The sequence below is a fragment of the Vanderwaltozyma polyspora genome, genomic scaffold (assembly GCF_000150035.1).
Source record: "Vanderwaltozyma polyspora DSM 70294 KpolScaffold1051 genomic scaffold, whole genome shotgun sequence".
NCBI lineage: Eukaryota > Fungi > Ascomycota > Saccharomycetes > Saccharomycetales > Saccharomycetaceae > Vanderwaltozyma > Vanderwaltozyma polyspora.
The window spans coordinates 81,859-103,455 of record NW_001834646.1 but is presented as its reverse complement, the minus strand read 5'-3'; the positions used below and the strand labels follow the sequence as shown (position 1 = coordinate 103,455).

The window sequence follows — 21,597 nt, the reverse complement described above, 5'->3', positions numbered from 1 at the left end:
TAAGATCGTGAACATTAAACCAGACTTTTCCCTCATCTCATCCCTTCGTTTCCATGTGATGATGAGTCTCTCTATCCCATCCCAACCTTGAATTTAAATTTTTCTTGCATTGGAGAATGACGGCACGGTGAAAAGAGTACCTTAATATTATTTCCAGTACCTCACCTGTCCGTCGCTTGGAGAACAAGTCGGAGAGAACACAGGAACCAGATCAAATTGTATCACATCATATCATATCATATCACAACAGCCGAGTCAATTCAATTCAAAATAACAAGAATTACCATCCGTTTGCACTGCATTAGCATTAGCTCCCCAATATGACAAGACACTTTCACTTTCACTTTCACTTTCACTTTCACTTTCACTTTCACTCTTAGACATCACTTCCAAATCAAATCACTTGACATCATCAGCATCCCAAACCATCGACCATCGACCGTCCTTAACATTCGTCCAGTTTCCACCCCGGCAGCCTTACCTGCTCGTCATTAGTTACCCATAGTGAATTAGGGGTTACCCAAGAGAATGGCAATAACCACAATAAGAACAAAGAACAAAGAAATAAGGGGATTCCGCGGATGTGCTTCCCCTGATTTTACGTTTCCTAAGGTGCCTCTCCGGCTCAAAAACTGTTACCCGCCACAGGTCCCCCCAGATATCATCAACAGGAACCATCCATCCAAGAAGGAAAAAGTAAAGGAAAGGAAAGGAAAGGAAAGGAATCAATCATCAATCATCAATAGTCACATATTCTTCTTCACCAATATGTGACTACAAACGTCAGTTTATTCACCTGTTATACCTTAACTTCACTTAACTTTCTTATTATCAATCAAATATACTTTAATGACATGCTCCCTATCATCCCCCATCCCCATCCTCCCCTCCTCTTTCTTCCTCCAACCTTTACAAAATATTTTGGAACATATAAAGGTTAACTTGATTCATCATGATTGAGGTTTTAGGTTTACAACCAGTCTAGTCTCTCTCCCTCTCTATTTCGTATTCTTCATTTTTGTTCTATAATTAATTGATTTGTTTATTCATTAAAGTGTACTTCTCTATCATAGCGATTTGTTATTATTACTCTTTCAAATAAAAGACAGGCATTAAATATTTTTTTGAAGGATTTCATTCAATTCAACTCAATTCAATTCAAGCAACAGGACAAGAAAGAGCACTCTTTTTCATTTTAATTTTTAGTTCTAGTTTTTTTGTGTTTTGTCGTGTCTTTAAGAAAGGTTCCATAAATTAAGTGTAGTGTTCCTTACTTTAGTTATCTTTCTTTGTTGTTGTTTTATAGTCGTCCTATTTCATTTTATATTTTTTACAATTTCACAAGATAATAATTGAAATGCCAGTACGTACATTACCTCCAATTTCATCTTTAATTTTAAATAATTTATCTATCCTAATTGTAGGATGGGGTTTGAATCAAGGTACCCAAATTAAATTACCTGCAAGTTTAAGAGATGCTGGCCATAAACAGTTTCTAACAAATATTTCAGTTATTGCAACTCTAATTTGCAGTATAGTCAACGCCACAAATTATTTTGTTCAAAGAGATATCGAAGTTTTCAGTAACCATTTTAAACAAAAATTTAACCATTTTTCAAGACATGTATTTCTACCAATTGCTTTAGTAATGGAGACTTTGGTGCCCGTCGTTTATTGGCCTTTGCGACTATTTGCAAGACATTTAATTATGCAAGACGTTCCTGACAATATTCGTAATCCAATCCCAATCTCAGTAGATTTAGCAATTCATTTATTCCCAACCATTTTCTTATTTTCAGATCATTACTTCACTGGTTATGGTTCAAGATTCGAAATTACAAATCAAAGAGCTTGGTTAATGGTAACCGTCCTAGGTGTAGGCTATAACAGATGGCTATACTATTTGATCGATTTATCAAAAGGTCAGGCTTTCCCTTACCCTTTCTTAGGTGTCGCTGAACCTTACAGAAGCTTAACTTTCCTATCATTGACCTCATTCACTTGGGTACTCTTTTGGATGTACCAAAAATTCCCTCCGAAGACTACCACTCCAAAACAAAAGGTCAATTGATTGTAAAGTTCTATTATAATATTTTTATTTCATTTTGATCGTTTTCTCCCGCCCTTATGCAGTATGTGTCAGATTTTTCACCATACCCACTTTTTATTTTATTTTTTCATTGGAGCAAGTTACATGCAAACTTAAACAAGAAATAGTAGGAAATAAATATAAAATAAAACACCAAAAAAATAAAATGTTATGCATATAATATATTCCAGCATACCACTGTAAATTCCCCTCATCCATTATTACTTTCATGATGTCTAATTTAAGTTTTCTTTACCCTTATTTTTTTTCTCCTTCTTTATATATGTATTTTTTAGATACCTTTATAAGGTAATAATTATGTATTTTAATATTGAATATTGCAACTGAAATTGCTTACTCCCACCCACATTTAATTGAATTACAACAAAAACGCTATCTCTTTTCTAGCAATCCTGTCATCAAAGGTTTATATTTAATAAACCCTAACCTTAGCCGAATGTCTAGATACAAATTTATTTTATGAGATTCAATTACCCGGCCCTTGTGAAAACCTAAAAGTGAAAATTTTCAAAAAGTTCATACTTCTCCCAATCAATAACTCAACTATAAAAGGGAACTACACACAGCAATTGATGATATTGTTTAAAATTAACTAATATTAAGGATTCTAAAATGGTTTAATTTAATTCTAATTTTTTTTACAGATCCCCAACATCATTTTTATATCGCAGATGCACTACCAATTTAACTGATCTCACTTCTTATGAGTTTCAGGAGATGAACTCGATTTTGTTTCAAGGTTCCTCTTGGTTTGGTACTGTTAAGCGTAGATCAAATAAGAACGTTGCTGGGCGCCTGGTGCTGACCATATTGTATGGGTTGAGGCATTGGGAATCAGCTGTATCTATATCTTCAACTAATTTAAATATCTTGTATTTTTCTTCCTATCAATATTTGGAAGTATCGTAGCAATCATGTATACCTCTAAAGTATGTAAGTATGATATTTCTACTTGGGTTTAAAGTAACTACTTGATATATGTGGATATATTAAACTTATATACACCGTACATTAAATTCTAAACTAGTGTACATATCTACTTAAATCCTTTCGAAGTAATTTTTATTACTGTTATTATTATTGTTATTGTAATTACGATTCTTTTGTATTTCTCTTTTTAATTTGGATGTCCCTTATAATGCATTCTTTCTTGTCAGATAGTCAAATCTGGAATATGTGTAACCGATAAATGGAAGGTCCTCTTTTGCTGGTGGCTTGTTGGCACCGACACCACCTTGTTTCATCATTTGTTCTCTTTGCTTGGCTGCTTGCGCCATAGCAGGTGAATCCGGTACATTCTCTAATTCATCGGTTGGGAAGAACCTCGTATCAGTTATTGAGCTTAGCTTTGGAATATATGGTGCTTCAACTTGCCTTATCGTGTTCCAATCAACACCACGGAAAAATGGATGACTTTTGATCTCTGCAGCGCCACCATGTCTACCAAGTCTTTGATCAGCATGTGTTAATAACCTACGGATCAAATCTTCAGCTTCATATGAAATATGGATATCATCTGGAAATTGTAAAGTTTGTTCAAAATTCATGATCTTACGATAAGTTTCTTGTGGAGTCTCAGAACAAAATGGCGGCCAACCAATTAAACATTCATACATAATTGCACCCAAAGACCACCAATCACATTCTTGACCGTACCCTTGATATAAGAAAATTTCTGGTGCGATGTAATCAGGAGTACCGACTGTAGAATAAGCCATTAAACGACGTGATTTTCTCCAAGTTTGAATTTGCTGTCTGTTAGACATCGTCAAGTTAATAGAATCCGCAAACATCGATTGTCTATTACTGTCCCCATTTTCATTTCCATTACCTTGGCCTGGCTTACCTAGTCCTGTTGCCTCATCTTCTTGTAACAATTTCTTGTAATAATTAGAGTCGTGAGTTTTATGGAAACCGGTAGACAAACCAAAATCTGATAGTTTTATATGCCCCCTTATGTCAATTAAGATATTATCTGGCTTAATATCTCTATGAATAAATCCCAATTTATGAATGGCTTTCTATAGCTAAAATACATTCCGCCATATAGAAACCTTGTCACGTCTTCTGTGAAAATTTGCCATCTAATTAACATAGTCATCAGATCACCACCAGGCAGAAATTCCATAATCAAATATAGATATTGAGCATCTTGGAACGAATAATACAATGATACCACCCAAGGAGAATCACTACCAGCTAAAACATCTCTTTCTGCTTTCACATGTGCTAATTGATCCTTTTTATACATTTCTGATTTCAATAATGTCTTCATGGCATATATCTTACCGGTATCAATTTTTTGGACTAATCTAACTTCACCGAAGGCACCTTTACCGATGACTTTGACGGTTTGGAAATCATCTAATGATAACCTGGTTCTACGTAGTCTTAAAAATTGGGATTCCTTTTTACCTAACGATGCAAGTTGTCTTGATTTACGTTCATCTGACCAGTCATGAGAAGTCAATTCAGTTTCCAACTCGACACGTCTTTGATTTCTTTCAATAGCATATTTAACAGATGATTGGTAAAAATTCTCTATCTTCAATTTCACAGCAGCAGCTCTATCTTGAGTAGATTTAGTCAATAAATCTGGTCTTCTTTCAAAATACATGTATGCATTACCTGTTGAACCTTGAGTGGTTAAGTCGTGATTATTATTTATATTGTTGTTCATACTAGGAACATTGTTATTGTTGTTATTTGTAATTGGGGAGATCTTGTCCGCGTATTGTACTTGATGCAATGATTGTGAATCAGAATGCGTGCTTAAAATGCTTTTAATAGGACTTTGAGGTGATAGTTGATTTTCATTAAATAACTGTTGTGGTTGTTGGAATGGACTACCTGATCTTGCAGCATTATTAGGAACAGGTCCGTAATCTGAACTTAAGGAGTAATTTCCTGGTGAAAACTGTGGTTGTGTCATTCCAGCAGCTCCAGCACTACCATTTTGTAGATACCCATTTGAATTATTATTATGAGCGTACATATTAGAGATGGCTGGTGGTTGAGTAGGGGTTGTGTTTTGATGTTGAATATAGTTTGCAGCTGGTGGAGTTGAAGGGTAATTCAATGATGGTACATCTGTGAAACCGCTTGGTAGAGTGCCTTGCTGCAATTGTTGTTGCTGTTGTTGTTCCCTTTGCAAATGATCTTGTAATGATTGATGAGAGTTCTGTTGTCTTAGATAATTATTACTGAAGGCAGCATTGGGAGGCCTCGACATTTGTTGATACCCATTCATATCACCATTTTGATTAGGAAATATTTCCTGATGATTTGAGCTAGGAGAACCGTATTGATTATACATTGTCTTTGAATATTAATTTAAACAAAAATGTAAATACAGGTGAGATCAAAAAAATAATAGAAATAATAAAAATAAAAGATGAACTTGAAATTCTCACACAAATTCAAATATAAGTTTATTATGTGGAACGAAAGATATAAAATAAATTTCAACCAAAAATTCAAAACTAAACCTGAATCAATTTAATTTTTATAAATTAATGGGATCAATAATAAAATATCTGACTTTAATCTGTAACTGACCAACTTATAAATCAAGCCAAATTCACAAACAAAGCAAAATTTCAGCAGGAAGAAGTAAACAGATCCAGAGAATATTCAAATTAATACAAATATCTCCTATATTCTATTATTCTACAACCTTATAAAGCTCCCTATCTAGATATACTTATATATATTGTACAATTTATTATTTTTAAATTTGACTACATATTCTGTTATATACATTTATTTTTCAATATATTTATTTATTCGCATATTGAAATTGACCGAAAAGGACAAAATTTGTTATTAGTGAATATTTCAGATACCAGAACGCCAAAAAAGTAGGAGTTTAAGAAGACGGTTAACTTTTGAATAACAAGTAAGTATTCTTTCAATCGATATTATTTATCTTGATACTATTCTTGTGAATTATACATTCTAAGTAATTGTTATAAAGATTAAAAGTGTATATAGAATAGAGTGCAATTTTTTATTTTAAAAATTTTATTTAAGCGTTAAAATTAGATTATATTAGGAATGAACATAAAAGTTATAGAAATATTGAATACACCTAAGATAACTAAGTTTAAAATTGCAAAGCTTGACCCTTTTGCTTCTTTTCACCACCTAATTCGAAGTGCTTACATCTCTTCAAAGTCAATTGAGCCTTGGTCTTACAGTTGACACATTCCAATCTCAAAACGACCTTCTTGGTAGTCTTAGCTTTCTTGTGGAAAACTGGCTTAGTTTGACCACCGAAACCAGCTTGTTTACGGTCATAACGTCTCTTACCTTGAGCAAACAAAGAAGCCTTACCAGCTTTGTATTGGGTAACCTTGTGTTGAGTGTGTTTTCTACACTCTCTACCCTTACAGTAGGTCTTTCTGGTCTTTGGAACGTTAACTAAACAGAAATAAAGTATTTTATAATGTCATTACAACATCATTAAACGTTATGTTAGTATATTTATTCTTATCTTGAATTTTTATATCTAATTCAAAAAAACCAAACCACAGGAATAGATTGAAGTTGAGATTTTATATCGTGCCAAATATTTGAAAATGATTACTAAATTTAATTCGACACTTGTAAATACTGATCGACAATGACAGAAGTAAGATAATAGTATAGAAATAAACTTCGTCATTCCAAAACTCAATAGAAATATAGATATATCTATTTCATAATATATTAATGCTTGAAACATAAAGTGGTTTCTATCCAAATTTATAAATATCATAGTCCTCTCTTACTACTATAGTATGGATGAGATACTTCTGCCCTGTTAAATATCCAAGTTATGAAAGTTTCATGCCATGTACTGCTCTTCCAAATATATATTTCATATTCAAATATTCATTGTATCTCTTCATTTATATCACGTTTGCATTATATCATCTATTCTTCAATCAGTTTATTCCATAGTAGCTCTGCATTAACCATAAATTAACATACCCATTGCGAATTATTGTTCTAGTTGGTGTAGTTCTTGTATTTGAATACAATTTCAAAGCACAATACAGAATTCGACGTTAATATATAAGGTTTAGATTTTTTTAACTTCTTTTACAATACTAAGATAATACATGATGATGATGGTAAACCAAAGTAACTTCACAATTGACAAACTCTAAGGTTGAACCAATTTGCTGAAACAAACAATACCAATGGTTTCAACTGATTGATCAAACTACAATACAAAGGAAGTCCAAATTTTACAGCTGGATAGGTTACAAAGTGTGTAAGCCTATGTGAATATGTGTGTGTATGTGTGAATGTATGTGTGTAACACATCATCTAGAATAGAAAACTGAATCCTTTAGTTTCACTAAGTTTGATGATATTTTACTATTGGATCCCAGTGAGAGTGATGCTTGCAACTTGTTGGCTGAACATATTTTCGATGAGCATGAAATTTTTCAAAATTTCACTGACAGTACGGTGTTTTACTGTCCGATTCATAATAATAACATTCCAATTGGTAGCCCAGCCTAGGCCAGCCGAGTTAATTAGAGAGAAATCATAATGCTTAGTGGGGAATTTTAGGCAGAGACACAGAAGGAAAGTTCAATCTTTGAGTTGGTTTAGGAAGAAAGGTTACGGCTAGGCATTTAGGTTTTCCTTCTGGAGAGGCAACTAGTTGATTGATGCTAGAAGGAGAAGTATTCTTGGAAGGATCAAGGTCTTGTTCAGGGAGGGAAGGGGGAATCAGGTCTTGTAGAAGGAAAGAAAGAAGACAAATGAAAAATCAATTGAAATTGAAGGTGATGCCCGTCTGCTTAACCGTGCATTGCTAGTTAAGCCTATGGTAGAAATTACCTTGGTTTTTCTTCCAAATGGCACGCTCTTCCGAAAACGAAAAATAACAAACTAAAGATGCACGCAAAAACACAAAGAAAGTTACGGTTCGTGTTTCGACTTGCTTTTTGCGAACTTTTCCGTTTCCGAAGAGGGAATTAATAATAATAAAAAGACAAAAAAGGTTTGGATGAATACGGGATAAATGTTTCATAATGTACGGATGCAAAATATGGAACAGTCATGTTTGAATCCCAACAGTGTTTCTCGTTTCAGAACAATGATATGAAGACTGGAAATGAAATCAGGTGAAGTTTTTTTTGTCGTGTCTCGCGTGTCTGTGTCTGTCTTTCTATTCTTTAAATCTTGCTAGTACAAACAACACTAGTGTCAATTACTATTTATAATTTAGAGGTAAATGATATTTTTAGTAAGATGTGAATCTGTTTGTTATGTGCACATACATCTATAGTTTGAGCAAACGAATATATTATCTTCTATTATTGTGTTAGTCTACAATAATAATAATACTCGTTATCATCTTTACTATTAATCCCTTGCATTATTCTGTGGATACAGATAGCATTTTTTTGGTGTTTAAAATCTAAAACGGCTGGTTACCCGATCAGGCACAACGATTTAATGTCCTAATAAGGTAATTTGTAAATTACTATCGAATTTCACAAACTTTTTATCAAGCTTATTCGAATCTCATCAAGGTTATAATTTGATTCGAATAAAGTTTACAGTTGTCTACACATCAGCACGACACACCGCACTCTTACTATAGATAATTTTAGTATATCTAATATCAAAGCAAGACAGTAAGTAGTAATAATTTTAATCTATAAGTGTCAATTTTATAGGGGCAGAAATATATTTCATTAAGTGATACAAGATAGTATTTTGCTGTTACTATTTAATAAAATTCTTAAGGAGTATAGACACATATATACATATATTGGCTTCGAAAAACAGATTCTGCTCCACTCTTTTCTCTAGTCAATTTTTTTCCCAGCTTTCTGCTATATCTATATATTCTTAAATTGCATTGAAGGTGATGACAATAAAAGATTTTGCAGCCGTTTGTTCCAAAACTCCATTGCCACTATGTTCTGTAGTTAAATCAACAAAACATTTGGTACTTTCAAATTCAACGGTTATCGATAACTTTAATCCACAAAATTTCAGGGTAGGAATCCTTCCAAGATGTTACGCCAGACCAATAGAATTAGCTAATACAATGATATTTGGCATTGGTAATGCATTCATAAATATTGGTGCCTTAGGTGTCATTTTAATCATTATCTATAATATAAGGCAAAAATATACCGCTATTGGGAGATCTGAATATTTGTACTTTTTTCAATTAATCCTGCTTTATATCATATTAACTTTAGTAGTAAATTGTGGTGTTTCTCCTCCTGGTTCAGATTCATATCCATATTTAGTGGCAATACATCTAGGTGTTGCAGGCTCTTGTTGTTGGACTTTGTTAATTAATGGATTTTTAAGTTTTAATCTATGGGAAGATGGTACTGTAAAATCAATGGTAATAGTACGAGGATTCTCCGCAATCGGATTCATAATGAGTTTCTTATCTTCAATTTTAACATTTAAGTCATGGATTCAAGACGACAAAATAGCATCAATGAATACTACCGCAATTTTCGTAATAGTTTACGTTATAAATGGTATTGCATTGTTAATTTATACAATATGTCAACTATTAGTGTCACTATTAGTTGTACGTAACTTATGGGTCACAGGCTCAGTATTTTTGGGACTTTTCTTTTTTATAGTTGGTCAAGTATTGGTTTATGGATTCTCAGTACAAATTTGTGAAGGTGTTAAGCATTATCTAGATGGTTTATTCTTTGGCAGCTTGTGTAATGTCTTCACCTTAATGATGGTATATAAAACTTGGGATATGACCACTGACGATGATCTGGAATTTAGCGTCAGTGTGAATAAAGACGGTAATGTCGCATATAATTGATAATTGCATTCATACAAATATATACTTATACATATTTTATTAAAAAAGGTCAGTTTTTTTAGTATACCTATGGGTTTCAATTTCTTATGCTTAAAAATCTAATCCTGCATAATGAATCCATCCATCCATCTAACTTTATACATTTGTGAACTTAAATTCCCTTTCAGTTCATTTCCCGTTAGACAGCCTCTGTTTAGCAAATTCTAAAACTTCATTCTCTTCAACAAAATTCATACCCTCTATATTTTCCTTTTGATTAAATGGATATACACACTTAGGATTTGGACATATCACCATAGAGTAATTCTGTTGAATCAGACATTTCTGTAGGTTTTCATTGCATTCAGGACAAGATTTTGGGTTCTTTCCCAAATTTCCGATAGTCTCATCAACTTTTAAATCACCTATCTCATCATTACCCATTGTCGATGATCTATTGCCTTTATTTAACAACCTCTTCAACCAAAACTTCAGACTTTATACTAACTAAGAGTATTAACATATCTTTTATCTCATCGATTTTTTTTGTTCAATTTATACGTTCCTACGCTAGTTTTGAAGGAACATTTCAAAATTTTTCATTAAGAATTAAATATTAATTAATCATATTTTAATCTCATCGAGATTAAGAACTAGGGATTGGAAGTTAAAAGTAAAAGTATAAGAAACCCATATAATATAATAATACATATATTCATTTTTGGTAGATTGATAGTACCAATATATCGATCTTCGAAATTTATGAATTAGAAATGCCAAGGGTTAGTGCTGACACCTTTAAACGATTACAAAATGATCCTTCATGTATTAGAAATATATGTATAGTGGCTCATGTAGACCATGGTAAAACATCATTATCCGATTCATTGTTAGCATCTAATGGTATTATCTCGCAAAGATTAGCAGGTAAAGTTCGTTTTTTGGATTCAAGACCTGATGAACAATTACGTGGTATTACAATGGAATCTTCTGCTATTTCATTATACTTTAGAGTTTTACATAAACAAGAAAATTCTGATGAGCCTCTTGTAGATGAACATTTAATCAATTTAATTGATTCTCCTGGCCATATTGATTTTTCTAGTGAAGTCAGTGCAGCTTCAAGATTATGTGATGGTGCTGTAGTTTTGGTGGACGTAGTTGAAGGTGTTTGTTCTCAAACTGTTACTGTCTTGCGTCAATGTTGGACTGAAAAACTGAAACCAATTTTAGTTTTAAATAAAATTGATAGGCTAATTACTGAATTAAAACTAACTCCTCAAGAAGCCTATATACATATGAGTAAAATCATCGAGCAAGTTAACTCAGTTATTGGATCCTTTTTTGCAGGTCAGAGACAACTAGATGATTACTCTTGGAGAGAACAATTGAAAGAAAATGAATATGCTGAGTTTATCGAAAAGGATGATTCCGATATTTACTTTGATCCTTCAAAGAATAACGTTATTTTTGCATCTGCCATCGATGGTTGGGGTTTTAATATTGGCCAAATGGCAAAATTCTATGAATCAAAACTTGGAGCTAATAGATCAAATTTACAAAAAGTTCTTTGGGGTGATTTCTATATGGATCCTAAAACAAAGAAAATTATCAATGGTAAAGGATTAAAAGGTAGATCATTGAAGCCATTGTTTGTTTCGCTGGTTTTAGATAGTATTTGGAAAATTTACGAAAATATTGTTATAGAAAGAAATACTGAGATGATTGAAAAAATTACTAATACATTAGGTTTAAAGATATTACCTCGTGATTTAAGATCGAAAGATGATAAACAACTTTTAAAAACTGTCCTTGGACAGTGGCTACCTGTGAGCACAGCTGTTTTAATTACTGTCATTGAAAAATTACCATCTCCTTTAGGATCTCAAGCCGAGAGATTGGATACAATATTGGGGTCAACGGTAGAATCGTCAGAAGCAGAGCCTGAGCTTCTGGAAGCAATGAAAAACTGTGATAGAAATGGCCCTGTTTCTGCTTATGTATCTAAAATCTTATCCATTCCAAGGGAAGAATTACCTCTCAAAAGTTCAGCAGAACTTTCAGCAAATGAAATAATGGAAAAAAGTAGAAAAGCTCGTGAAGCTGCATTAAAAGCGGCACAACAGGCAGAATTAATGGAAAATATGTCAAAACTTAATATCGAAGGTAATCAAAATGGATCCGAAGATGATAGTTTATATACAAGGGCTAAAGACACTGTAATAACTCCTGAAGTGGATTTGTCAGGTAAAAAACCCTCAGGAAAAACTGCAAAAGATTCCTTTCAAATTGTTACTGAAGCAGCTGCACCATTTGATTTAGAGTTTGAATACGAGGAACCTGAAGACGAAGAAGATGAAGATGGTATTGTCCCAGAATTTGTTCCAACAGATATTGATCCTAATGATCCGTTAGCATCTATGTTTGAATATGAAGAGGAGGATCCGTTTGCTTCAAATGATACCGATGCTAATATGATGGAGGAAGAAGAAGAAGAAGAAGAAGAAGAAGAAGAAGAAGAAGAAGAAGAAGAAGAAGAAGAAGAAGAAGAAGATATATTTGATGAAACAGAGGAGGTTTTGATTGGGTTTACAAGAATATACAGTGGTACCATTAACGTTGGACAAACAATATCTGTATTAGGTCCAAAATACAACCCATCGAAACCTAACGAACATATTCAATCGGCGGTGATTTCTGACCTTTACTTATTTATGGGAAAAGAATTAGTCCCATTAGAAAGTTGTCCTGCAGGTAATATTGTTGGTATTGGTGGTCTAGCAGGTAAGATTTTAAAGAACGGTACTTTGGTCCAACCTGGTATCCAAGGTGCTAATCTAGCAAGTGTTCATTTCCAAGCCCAACCAATTGTACGTGTTGCGATTGAACCAACCAATCCAATGCAAATGAATAAGTTAGTAAGAGGTTTAAAATTATTAGAACAAGCAGACCCATGTGTTCAAACATATGTTGAAAATAATGGTGAACATATTTTATGTACAGCAGGTGAATTGCACTTGGAAAGATGTATTAAAGATTTGAAGGAAAGGTTTGCCGGTATTGATGTGACATGTTCAGAACCAGCAATTCCATATAGGGAAACATTTTTATCAAATAGTGATATGAACCCAATGAAGAATCCTATATTGGGTAGAGGTGTAACTGAATACTTATTGGGAAAATACAAACTTAGAATAAGAACTTTACCAATGCTAGATTCCATTACTGCCTTTTTAGATGGTCATAGTGATGAAATCAAATCATTTTTAAAAGGTAGTAAAGATATCTCTGATGATTTACTACTATCCAAGGAACAATTTATGGACAAATTGAAGGAAGAACTCAATAAGGATGAGAAAAATAAGGATATTTGGGATGCTTTTGGTGAAAAATTAGTAATGTTCGGTCCTGATAGAATTGGTTGTAATATATTATTATCTAATGATAACCTATTGAATGGTGAATTCAGTTCAAAACATGGAACTTTTGACTTCTCTGATTCTATTATTAATGGTTTTCAATTAGCGGTTAAGGAAGGTCCATTGGCTAAAGAGCCAGTACAAGGAATGTGCATCATTATTGAAGATATTCATGAAATGACTGAAATCGAAATGAATAATATCAACGATTCTACTTACCAGAGAGATATCTTAGATCTATCCGGTAGATTAATTACAACCACAAGAGATTTCATTCACGAATCATTTTTAGATTGGTCTCCTAGAATGATGTGGGCGATGTATTCATGTGATATCCAAACATCGGTAGACGTTTTAGGTAAAGTGTATGCTGTTGTACAACAAAGAAGAGGTAGAATTGTATCAGAGGAACTAAAAGAAGGTACACCATTTTTCCAGATCGAGGCTCATATTCCAGTTGTTACAGCTTTTGGTTTCAGTGAGGATATACGTAAGAAAACATCCGGTTCAGCTCAACCCCAATTGGTATTTGCGGGCTTTGAATGCATTGATCTAGATCCATTCTGGGTTCCAACAACGGAAGAAGAATTGGAAGAATTAGGTGACACTGCTGATAAAGAGAATATTGCTCGTAAGCATATGAACATGGTCAGGAAACGTAAGGGTTTGTTCGTCGATGAAAAGGTTATTGAAAACGCCGAGAAGCAACGTACTTTAAAGCGTAACTGATCTGGAAAGAAATTTTTAAAAAAAGAAACAGAAACAGCATAATCTGAGTAAATAAATTATAAATATAGTTTAAATATTATTTAATGATGGATTAACGTCAGTAAAGGTCAAATCTCAAGTATAATAGTTACCCTTCGTATATTATGATTTCTATAATCAAACCATCAAAAATTGTAAATTTAAAGATGCTAAAATAATTAAATGCGATGCTTTAAGAATCAATACTTTAGATAGTTGATTAAATTTGCTGCTAAAGTTTAATTTGTATTTTAGAATTAATCAAAGTCAAGAAGAACATTTGAAGATGGCCAAAACACAGATAAGAAATGGGACTTCTATTGAAGTTGTTTCAGAAGACGGCCCACTACCGATAAATGTTATGATGCAAGAAGGTGTTAAAGCGCTAACTAAAATATTATCAGATCATCTACAAGATGGACAAAGTGTTGATAACGAATCTCATTCGATGCAGTTTGTTTTCAAAAATGTGAATGATGCCCTAGATGAAGCAAATTATCAGAATCCTGAAGGAAATGGTGATGTTAAGATATCTGAGATAAAGAGTGATGGGGAAAGTGATGTTGTGAACTTTGAAGTACAAGACATGAAAAGAAAAACCTTGGATGAAGACGACTCAATTGAAGAATATATAACTGATCCACAATTGCATTTAGATGGAGATAAGGGAGAAATAGTATTTGACTATGGAAGTGAAATAATAACAGATAATCCCGAAGGCATTGGAGAGCGTATATCACAGATGATTGAATCTGTACTTCCGAATGGGTTTCCAAGAGATTCTCGAGGAAGACTACATGCAGTAGTGAACGGCGATGAATTAAATATTACTGAGGAAACAGATATTGATGTTACTTATTCCAACGAGCCTGTAACATCAGGTTATATAGATGGAATTGAATATAATGAAGATGAAGATTCATATGAGCATGACGGCTGTTGTCCGCATCATCACCACCAAACACAGGATCAGCAAAATAATAGACAATATCATCACCATCATTCTCGCCAAACACACTCGCAATCACAACATCCATTATCTAAACAGCCACCAACTTCTTCAAAATACAGAAATTATAATTATCACGATTACAATTATGAAGATGACCAAGAGTCAATACCTGTAGGAAACGCACCTAATTTCTCTATGCTTATGACAGGAAACCATAATTTGTGTCTATTTTGTGAGTACTATATGGTATTCGGCGAAGCACCTAAAAACATGATAAAATGGTACAACAAAAACTATGGTTATGATAGATTACCACAATCTTCAGCAAGAAACGGAAATAGCAGGAAAAGCAACCGCTAGTAATATTTCAATCTTATTAAAAATTTCCCTTAATTCAACAACAATTTACAACGATAGAAGGTTTCAAGCATGTCACGTTTATAAATAACCTTAAAATTATTTACACTAAATTAAATTAATGGTGGTTTGTTTACAAAACAAGACCAACTGTTTACAAAACAAAACCAACTGTTTACAAAACAAATAATTTTCAAATACCTGTTCATTACTTTCCTCTTCATCTGCATCAGATTAGTCCCTGACACCTTTCAGGTTCTCTTCTTCACCTTTGGCAATAATTTATCATTAGGTTATACACATTCTACCACTTAGAAACACTCGCACAATAGATAAATTTTCAACCCAGCATATTTTTTTTGCTGGGTCTTTGAAATGTTATCCGCGCGTTTCTTAGCGAATCCGTTTATTGTGTATGAAAAAGTGTCTATAGTAATGAGAACTATTATGGTGACGGTAATTGATGGTTGAATGAATAATGTTTTGCCAAGGTCAGGGACTTGTAAAGATTTAGTTGATTGTTGATTATTAACCCTTTAATTGCATATTTGCTGGTGTTAGTAAACACCAGCAAATTCATTAGTATGCGGAATGGAAAGGGAGAAATTATTATTATGGTAATATATCTGAATATTTCCTTGAAATTTTAAGCATTTTGAGATTAGGACACAAGAATATGTGGAAGTTGAGAGCTAAAGGCTTATTAATTTATATTATGCTTTTTTCAACTTTTGGGATGTATATAAAGTGGGTTTAATTGAAGGATTAATTAATATTTCTTTTATCTTCAAGTTATTCTATTCTTAGGAATTGTCAAATTATAAGATACCATCCATCAAACTAATTCCAGTTTTTTTACAATATTCCGCCTACTGTATCGACTGATATTTTTACTAGTTAGACAGCATAACTTATATTACAATAAGAAACAAAACAAGATCCAATCTTTTACAATCGTTTTATTATCCAACTACAAATAGCCTTTTTTTTACAAAAAGAATATAATCCATTCCTTCGTTTTTTTTACACTTCCTAACTTAAAGTCTTTCCTTATCAAACTTATTTTTTTACTTTTTATTTTTGAATTCCAACCAAAAAGTCACTCATTATTACATCAATTTATTTTTAAACTTTACAACTATGAACTTCCAATTATCTTTAACTATTGTTTCTTTATTTCAATTATTTATCACTTTGACTTCTGCCGCAGAAGTCCGTTTTTTTACATCCGATGGTGTAGTATACAGTTATGCTGTCATCACTAGTACAATTAGACCTGCCACCGTCTATTTAGAAACTATCTATTATACAACTACTCGTGTTAGAGAAGTTACCTTAAGTAACAATGTCATTACCTCTGTTACTGAAGAAGTTACTCAAACTTCTACTACTTCTTCTACTAGTACTTTGGATCAAGTTACAGCTACTGCTCCCTTGATTACTGCCAACTCAGGTTTAACTACAACTTTGTCCCCTATTTCTACTCCTGTCTCTACAACTTCTACTTCTACCACTCCTGTTTCTACCACTACTTCTATTACTTCTACCTCTACCATTCCTTCTAGTTCTTTTGCCAGCACTTCTAATGTTCCAACCCAACAACAATCGTCAAGCGAAGTTGCTACCTCTACAAGTCCAGCTTCTAGTTTTACTTTAGTCGAACCACAAGTCACATCCTCAGCTATTGAAACTGTTGATGCTACCTCATCTACTTCTGCATCTTCAACTATAACAGCAACTCCAGTCCCATCTTCTGTTTCTATTTCTACCACCTCCTCTTCTTCATCTCAAGAAACTAACTCAGCTTATACTACTGAATGGGATGATGGTGAATGTTATATATTCTATGACTCTGATTACTATAGTACTTACTATATAACTGGTTCCGAATCTGTTGATGCTTCTACTACTTTAACAAGTACCAGAACAGTATACGCTACTGTTACCGTTTAATCATATTCAATTTCTGGTATCTGTCATTACCATTTACAACTGCATCATTTTATTCATCTTTTTATAATATCATATACTTTGAAAGTATATCGTTTATGCTCTAGTCATTAATTTATTATAACTTTATTTAAAAATATTACATTCTAGAAAGATTATTGAATTAATCTTAAAACCTTTGTACTATATATTTTCTTTAAATAGATATCTTATAACTCTAATTTTACAATTTTATCAAAAATTATTAGTTACTATTTAAATTACACCCAATGCCAAATCCAGTCAACATGCAATTCTACAGGATAATTACTACTACAATACACGATTAATTATAACTTGAGTTACTCTAATTTGGATTTCAAAAAACTACATCAACAATCCTGTTGGTAATAAAGTAGCATCCAACCCACTTGCAGCACCATGACGTTTATCTTTTCTTGATTCATAAATATGTAAAACCATAGCCATACAAGTCAATACCTCAGTATCCCAAGGGATATCAAATATGCCTTCAGATGACGTATTTTCTGATAGAGTTGAGTTCCCTACTTCACCTATTTCAAAATTTGCAATTCTCAGCGTTCTTTTCTTGGGTATATATGAATTGTCGTCGGAATATCTTGCCCAAACTGGTAGGTGCCCTAACGGTCTAGTCCTTTGAGATCTTGAATATGCGTCATAATCTTCCATAGTTTTCTGGTCACACATAGATGGCATATTATCATCCAATACCAAAAGTTTGAAATTGTTTGAACCGAATGGTGATGCAAAACCAGTTGTACCATACCATTGTAAATTTAAACCATCTAATTGTGTATCGGTATTTCTTCTTTCCAAATGATTAACCATAGTATAAATTAATGGTTCCTTATTTTTTGGATCATTCCTAAAAAAAGTGAAACGATGTTCTATACGTTTGTAATGGTCGACTACGTCTTTATAAACAGAACAAAATTCAAATTTATAAAGATTTCTTGAAGTTTTTTCTCCTGTATTTAATTTAGCAATCAACTCTGCTTTTTCAGGTACATGATCTGTATCTGGATTTATTAATATGTATTTGTATATCTTAGTCACTGGATCATTTCTGCTAAACATCGATTTCATGACATTTTGTGAAATGGCTTGGTATAAGGGAATCCCCATACCAGTTTCAACATCGACAAAATCGAATTTCCTTTTATTTTCTAAGAAGACTCTGTATGATTTCTCACTAGGAAAACAAAAAAATCCTTTAGTCAGTAGTATCGATATGAAAGGTAATTTTCTTTGATAATTAAATCTTGGACACCTATTTACAAACCCATTTCTTTGTAAGTCGCCAATAGTGGTTGCCTGAGACCCGAATGTATGAATTGTAGCATTATCAGAACCAAAATTTTCCCCTTCAATCACAGTATACTGATCATCGACATATGACTCCGAATTTAGATTTGGATTTGGATTTTGTGTATCAGCATTCGTTGGATCATGGGCCATTGCAGGTGCATCGCCATTCCGGTGATGGCCACCTAATAAGTCTCGTACTCTATCCATTCTATGGCTCGTACTCTTTTCCAGAATTAACCAACAATTATCCAATCCAACCCAAAAAATTTGTAGTAAACCAAGTAAATATAGATAATAATAATAATTTCACTGTCGTTGCCTTTCAAATATGACAACTATACCTTATGACTTAATTTCAGTCTAAGTTGCTGCCTTGAAAAAAAAAACCCTTCCTGATTAAGTATTCCTCCCAAATCTCAAGACAATCAGTATACCACAAACTAGATAAAATCCAAATAATCCCTAGAATCAAAATTCAAATGCTCTTGATACCCTCTTTCTTATACAATGGCTCGATTATTAGAAGAGATGAGCTCTAGTTGCTAAATTCATCATCCTTCTAAATCTAAATTGTCATTATTTGATGCCTTGCCGGTCCCTGAGCTCACGTGCTAACAAATCTCACGTGATCTCATCTAATTTTAGTACCATTAAGGTTGAAAGAACAAGAGAGAGATACACATATATAAACATAAATAATATGATGATAGCCAATAAATCGGCCTTTAAAGGGAATATATACAAAACTAATCAATTTGTATCAAGAACAATTAGAGCAATTGATTTGAAATATATATATATATCAAGTATTGGTACAACTGTGGATTATAACCATACTTTTTACTGTTATTTAAGGAGATCACATACAGATCATCGTGTAATTAAACGTTTCAAGTTAAAATAGATAACGCGAAATTTGTAACAGATTCGAATTAATTCGAAGTTTTAAAAGCTGATCATCTATAGTAAATAAAAAGATTGAATAGATCTATCTTGGGTTATTAATTTAGTTTTTATAGTTCAGGAAGAGAATACTTGCCAAGGATATTAGGTATTCGATCAGTGGTATATTTATTGTTTGCCAAGAATCGCTTTTGTTTGCCTTTAATTTCGTTGTTGGCTGCGGTTTAACTCAATAATTTGTGATACTTTTGTTTTATATTTGTTTTAGATTAAAAGTAAGGTACAAGGAATAGGAATGAGTTTAGACCAAGAAAAGATCCAGAAAAGGCTGTCTCAGATCGAGATTGATATCAATCAGATGAACCAGATGATAGATGATAATTTGTTAGTCAATGAAGAGCAACAACAAGAGCAACAACAAGAAGTGGAAGAAAGTACTGCGGAAGACGATGGTGGTGATTTGAAAAATGAAGAGAAGACTGGAGTTGATGAAAGTATCCCAAACGAGGAGATTACTTCTGAAACAACTGATAATGCTCCTGCTGGAGATGCAATTAAAAAACTTGACGAAAACAATTCAGACAATTGGGAAAGTGTAGATGAAAATGAAGATTCGATTGAGGTTACAACTCAAGAAGCTGATATTAAAGAAGACCATGTTGAACATGAAAAGGAAATTGAAAATGAACAAGGTTCTATTGTCGAAGCAGAAATTGCATCAGAAACTAACAATTTAAAATCAATTAAAGAAAAAACAGCAATGGAAACCACTATTGAACCCCAAGTTTTAGTCATTAGTCCAAATGAAGAACAAAAATTAACACAGAGATTTGACAATATAGATATCAGCCCTGCAAGCGCTACCGATTCTATAGATAGAGTTTTTGAAGAAACAAAAATGGAATTCCAAAGAATTAAATTAGAAAATGAAAAAATTATTGAGGAAAATGGAGAAGTTGATTCTACTGAACACGAGGAACCAAGTAAAGAAGAAATTGAAATTGAAATTAAAGAATCTATTAAGGAAGAGATTGTTGTAAAAGAAGTCGAAGCAAATACAATTGAAGATGAAGTTAGTTCTCCAAGACATGAAGAACCAATAGTTAAAAATGAAACTGAAGAAGTTCAGGTCCCCGAGTTTGATAATGAAATCAAACCTGGCACTGTAGAAGAGCAGTCTATTGATGTAGAAGATCTTGCTGATGAAGAGATTTTAAAGACTGCTTTAGAAGATAACCCAATTGATACCCAAATTGGAACATTGGAGTCACCAGAAAATATCGAATCAGAAAAATCTACAGGTAACAGTATGGATATGTCAAATGATAGCAATATAGATAATGAGGTATCCGATGACACCTCCTCTTCTATTGATACTGCAAAATTAGAACAAACAGTTTTAAAGGGTGAAATTGATAGAACTATCTCCCCAATCGAACCTCCATCTCAAATTTTCGTCGCTAAGAGCAATATGAAAGGTTCAGTCAATGACAAACAAGGAACTCGTAGGAGTACTAATCCATTCCGTGTCGTGTCTGTTAGTGGCAGTTCATCTCCTCGTAGTAACCCGTCAAGTAGACACGCAAGTGGTTCAAGTAATAACGAACCACGTAGAATCCCTTCAACAGAATCCACTTCTAGTGTAAATTCGATAGAAAAATTACAAAGCAGACAAGATTATTTGATAATGAAATGTAGTAAATTACAAAAAGAGATCAATTATCTAAAAAACATGAATACCCAAGGGATGCTATCGATAGAAGATTCACGTAAATTGAATTCGGCAATACAAAAATTGCAAGATTATTTAGACAGAAAGACAAAGGAAAAATACGAAGTTGGTTTATCATTAAGTAGACAACTAAGAAAAGGGGTTGATCGTGGTGAAAATGCACAATTTTGGGTAAGTAATAAATAGAAAATGACGAGATGATAATCTAACGCTTATTTTCTATTACCTATTTTTTATTTTGATTCCGAATTACCCAAATATTTTCACTGCATTGCACTCAAGAATTTACTTATTCATATCTCA

The 21,597-nt window shown here is 32.9% G+C and overlaps 9 protein-coding genes and 1 further gene across 9 annotated transcripts, besides 2 other annotated features; 6 read left to right on the top strand and 4 right to left on the bottom strand.

Moving 5' to 3' along the window:
• Positions 1-1,357: 1,357 nt before the first annotated feature.
• Kpol_1051p43 (uncharacterized protein) lies at positions 1,358-2,071 on the top strand (the record flags this gene model as incomplete). Its single annotated transcript, XM_001644200.1, has 1 exon — positions 1,358-2,071. One exon carries the CDS (start codon positions 1,358-1,360, stop codon positions 2,069-2,071), a length of 714 nt encoding a protein of 237 aa, XP_001644250.1.
• A 1,172-nt stretch (positions 2,072-3,243) lies between these two features.
• Positions 3,244-4,074: a sequence feature (similar to hypothetical protein; correction of possible frameshift sequencing error~similar to Saccharomyces cerevisiae CBK1 (YNL161W)).
• On the bottom strand, positions 3,244-5,426 carry Kpol_1051p42 (the record flags this gene model as incomplete).
• Positions 4,077-5,426: a sequence feature (similar to hypothetical protein; correction of possible frameshift sequencing error~similar to Saccharomyces cerevisiae CBK1 (YNL161W)).
• Positions 5,427-6,215: 789 nt separating this feature from the next.
• Positions 6,216-7,088, bottom strand: RPL42A (60S ribosomal protein eL42; the record flags this gene model as incomplete). Its single annotated transcript, XM_001644199.1, has 2 exons — positions 6,216-6,532; positions 7,085-7,088. The coding sequence occupies 2 exons, from the start codon at positions 7,086-7,088 to the stop codon at positions 6,216-6,218; spliced, it is 321 nt and encodes a 106-aa protein (XP_001644249.1).
• Positions 7,089-8,987: 1,899 nt separating this feature from the next.
• Positions 8,988-9,926, top strand: CHS7 (Chs7p; the record flags this gene model as incomplete). Its single annotated transcript, XM_001644198.1, has 1 exon — positions 8,988-9,926. One exon carries the CDS (start codon positions 8,988-8,990, stop codon positions 9,924-9,926), a length of 939 nt encoding a protein of 312 aa, XP_001644248.1.
• A 168-nt stretch (positions 9,927-10,094) lies between these two features.
• Positions 10,095-10,349, bottom strand: Kpol_1051p39 (uncharacterized protein; the record flags this gene model as incomplete). Its single annotated transcript, XM_001644197.1, has 1 exon — positions 10,095-10,349. The coding sequence occupies one exon, from the start codon at positions 10,347-10,349 to the stop codon at positions 10,095-10,097; it is 255 nt and encodes an 84-aa protein (XP_001644247.1).
• Positions 10,350-10,678: 329 nt separating this feature from the next.
• Positions 10,679-14,053, top strand: RIA1 (GTPase RIA1; the record flags this gene model as incomplete). Its single annotated transcript, XM_001644196.1, has 1 exon — positions 10,679-14,053. One exon carries the CDS (start codon positions 10,679-10,681, stop codon positions 14,051-14,053), a length of 3,375 nt encoding a protein of 1,124 aa, XP_001644246.1.
• Positions 14,054-14,357: 304 nt separating this feature from the next.
• On the top strand, positions 14,358-15,383 carry IBD2 (Ibd2p; the record flags this gene model as incomplete). Its single annotated transcript, XM_001644195.1, has 1 exon — positions 14,358-15,383. The coding sequence occupies one exon, from the start codon at positions 14,358-14,360 to the stop codon at positions 15,381-15,383; it is 1,026 nt and encodes a 341-aa protein (XP_001644245.1).
• Positions 15,384-16,520: 1,137 nt separating this feature from the next.
• On the top strand, positions 16,521-17,333 carry DSE2 (Dse2p; the record flags this gene model as incomplete). The annotated part of the gene is made up of 1 exon (XM_001644194.1): positions 16,521-17,333. One exon carries the CDS (start codon positions 16,521-16,523, stop codon positions 17,331-17,333), a length of 813 nt encoding a protein of 270 aa, XP_001644244.1.
• Positions 17,334-17,696: 363 nt separating this feature from the next.
• Positions 17,697-18,866, bottom strand: Kpol_1051p35 (uncharacterized protein; the record flags this gene model as incomplete). The annotated part of the gene is made up of 1 exon (XM_001644193.1): positions 17,697-18,866. The coding sequence occupies one exon, from the start codon at positions 18,864-18,866 to the stop codon at positions 17,697-17,699; it is 1,170 nt and encodes a 389-aa protein (XP_001644243.1).
• Positions 18,867-19,857: 991 nt separating this feature from the next.
• BNI5 (Bni5p) lies at positions 19,858-21,480 on the top strand (the record flags this gene model as incomplete). Its single annotated transcript, XM_001644192.1, has 1 exon — positions 19,858-21,480. One exon carries the CDS (start codon positions 19,858-19,860, stop codon positions 21,478-21,480), a length of 1,623 nt encoding a protein of 540 aa, XP_001644242.1.
• Positions 21,481-21,597: the final 117 nt, after the last annotated feature.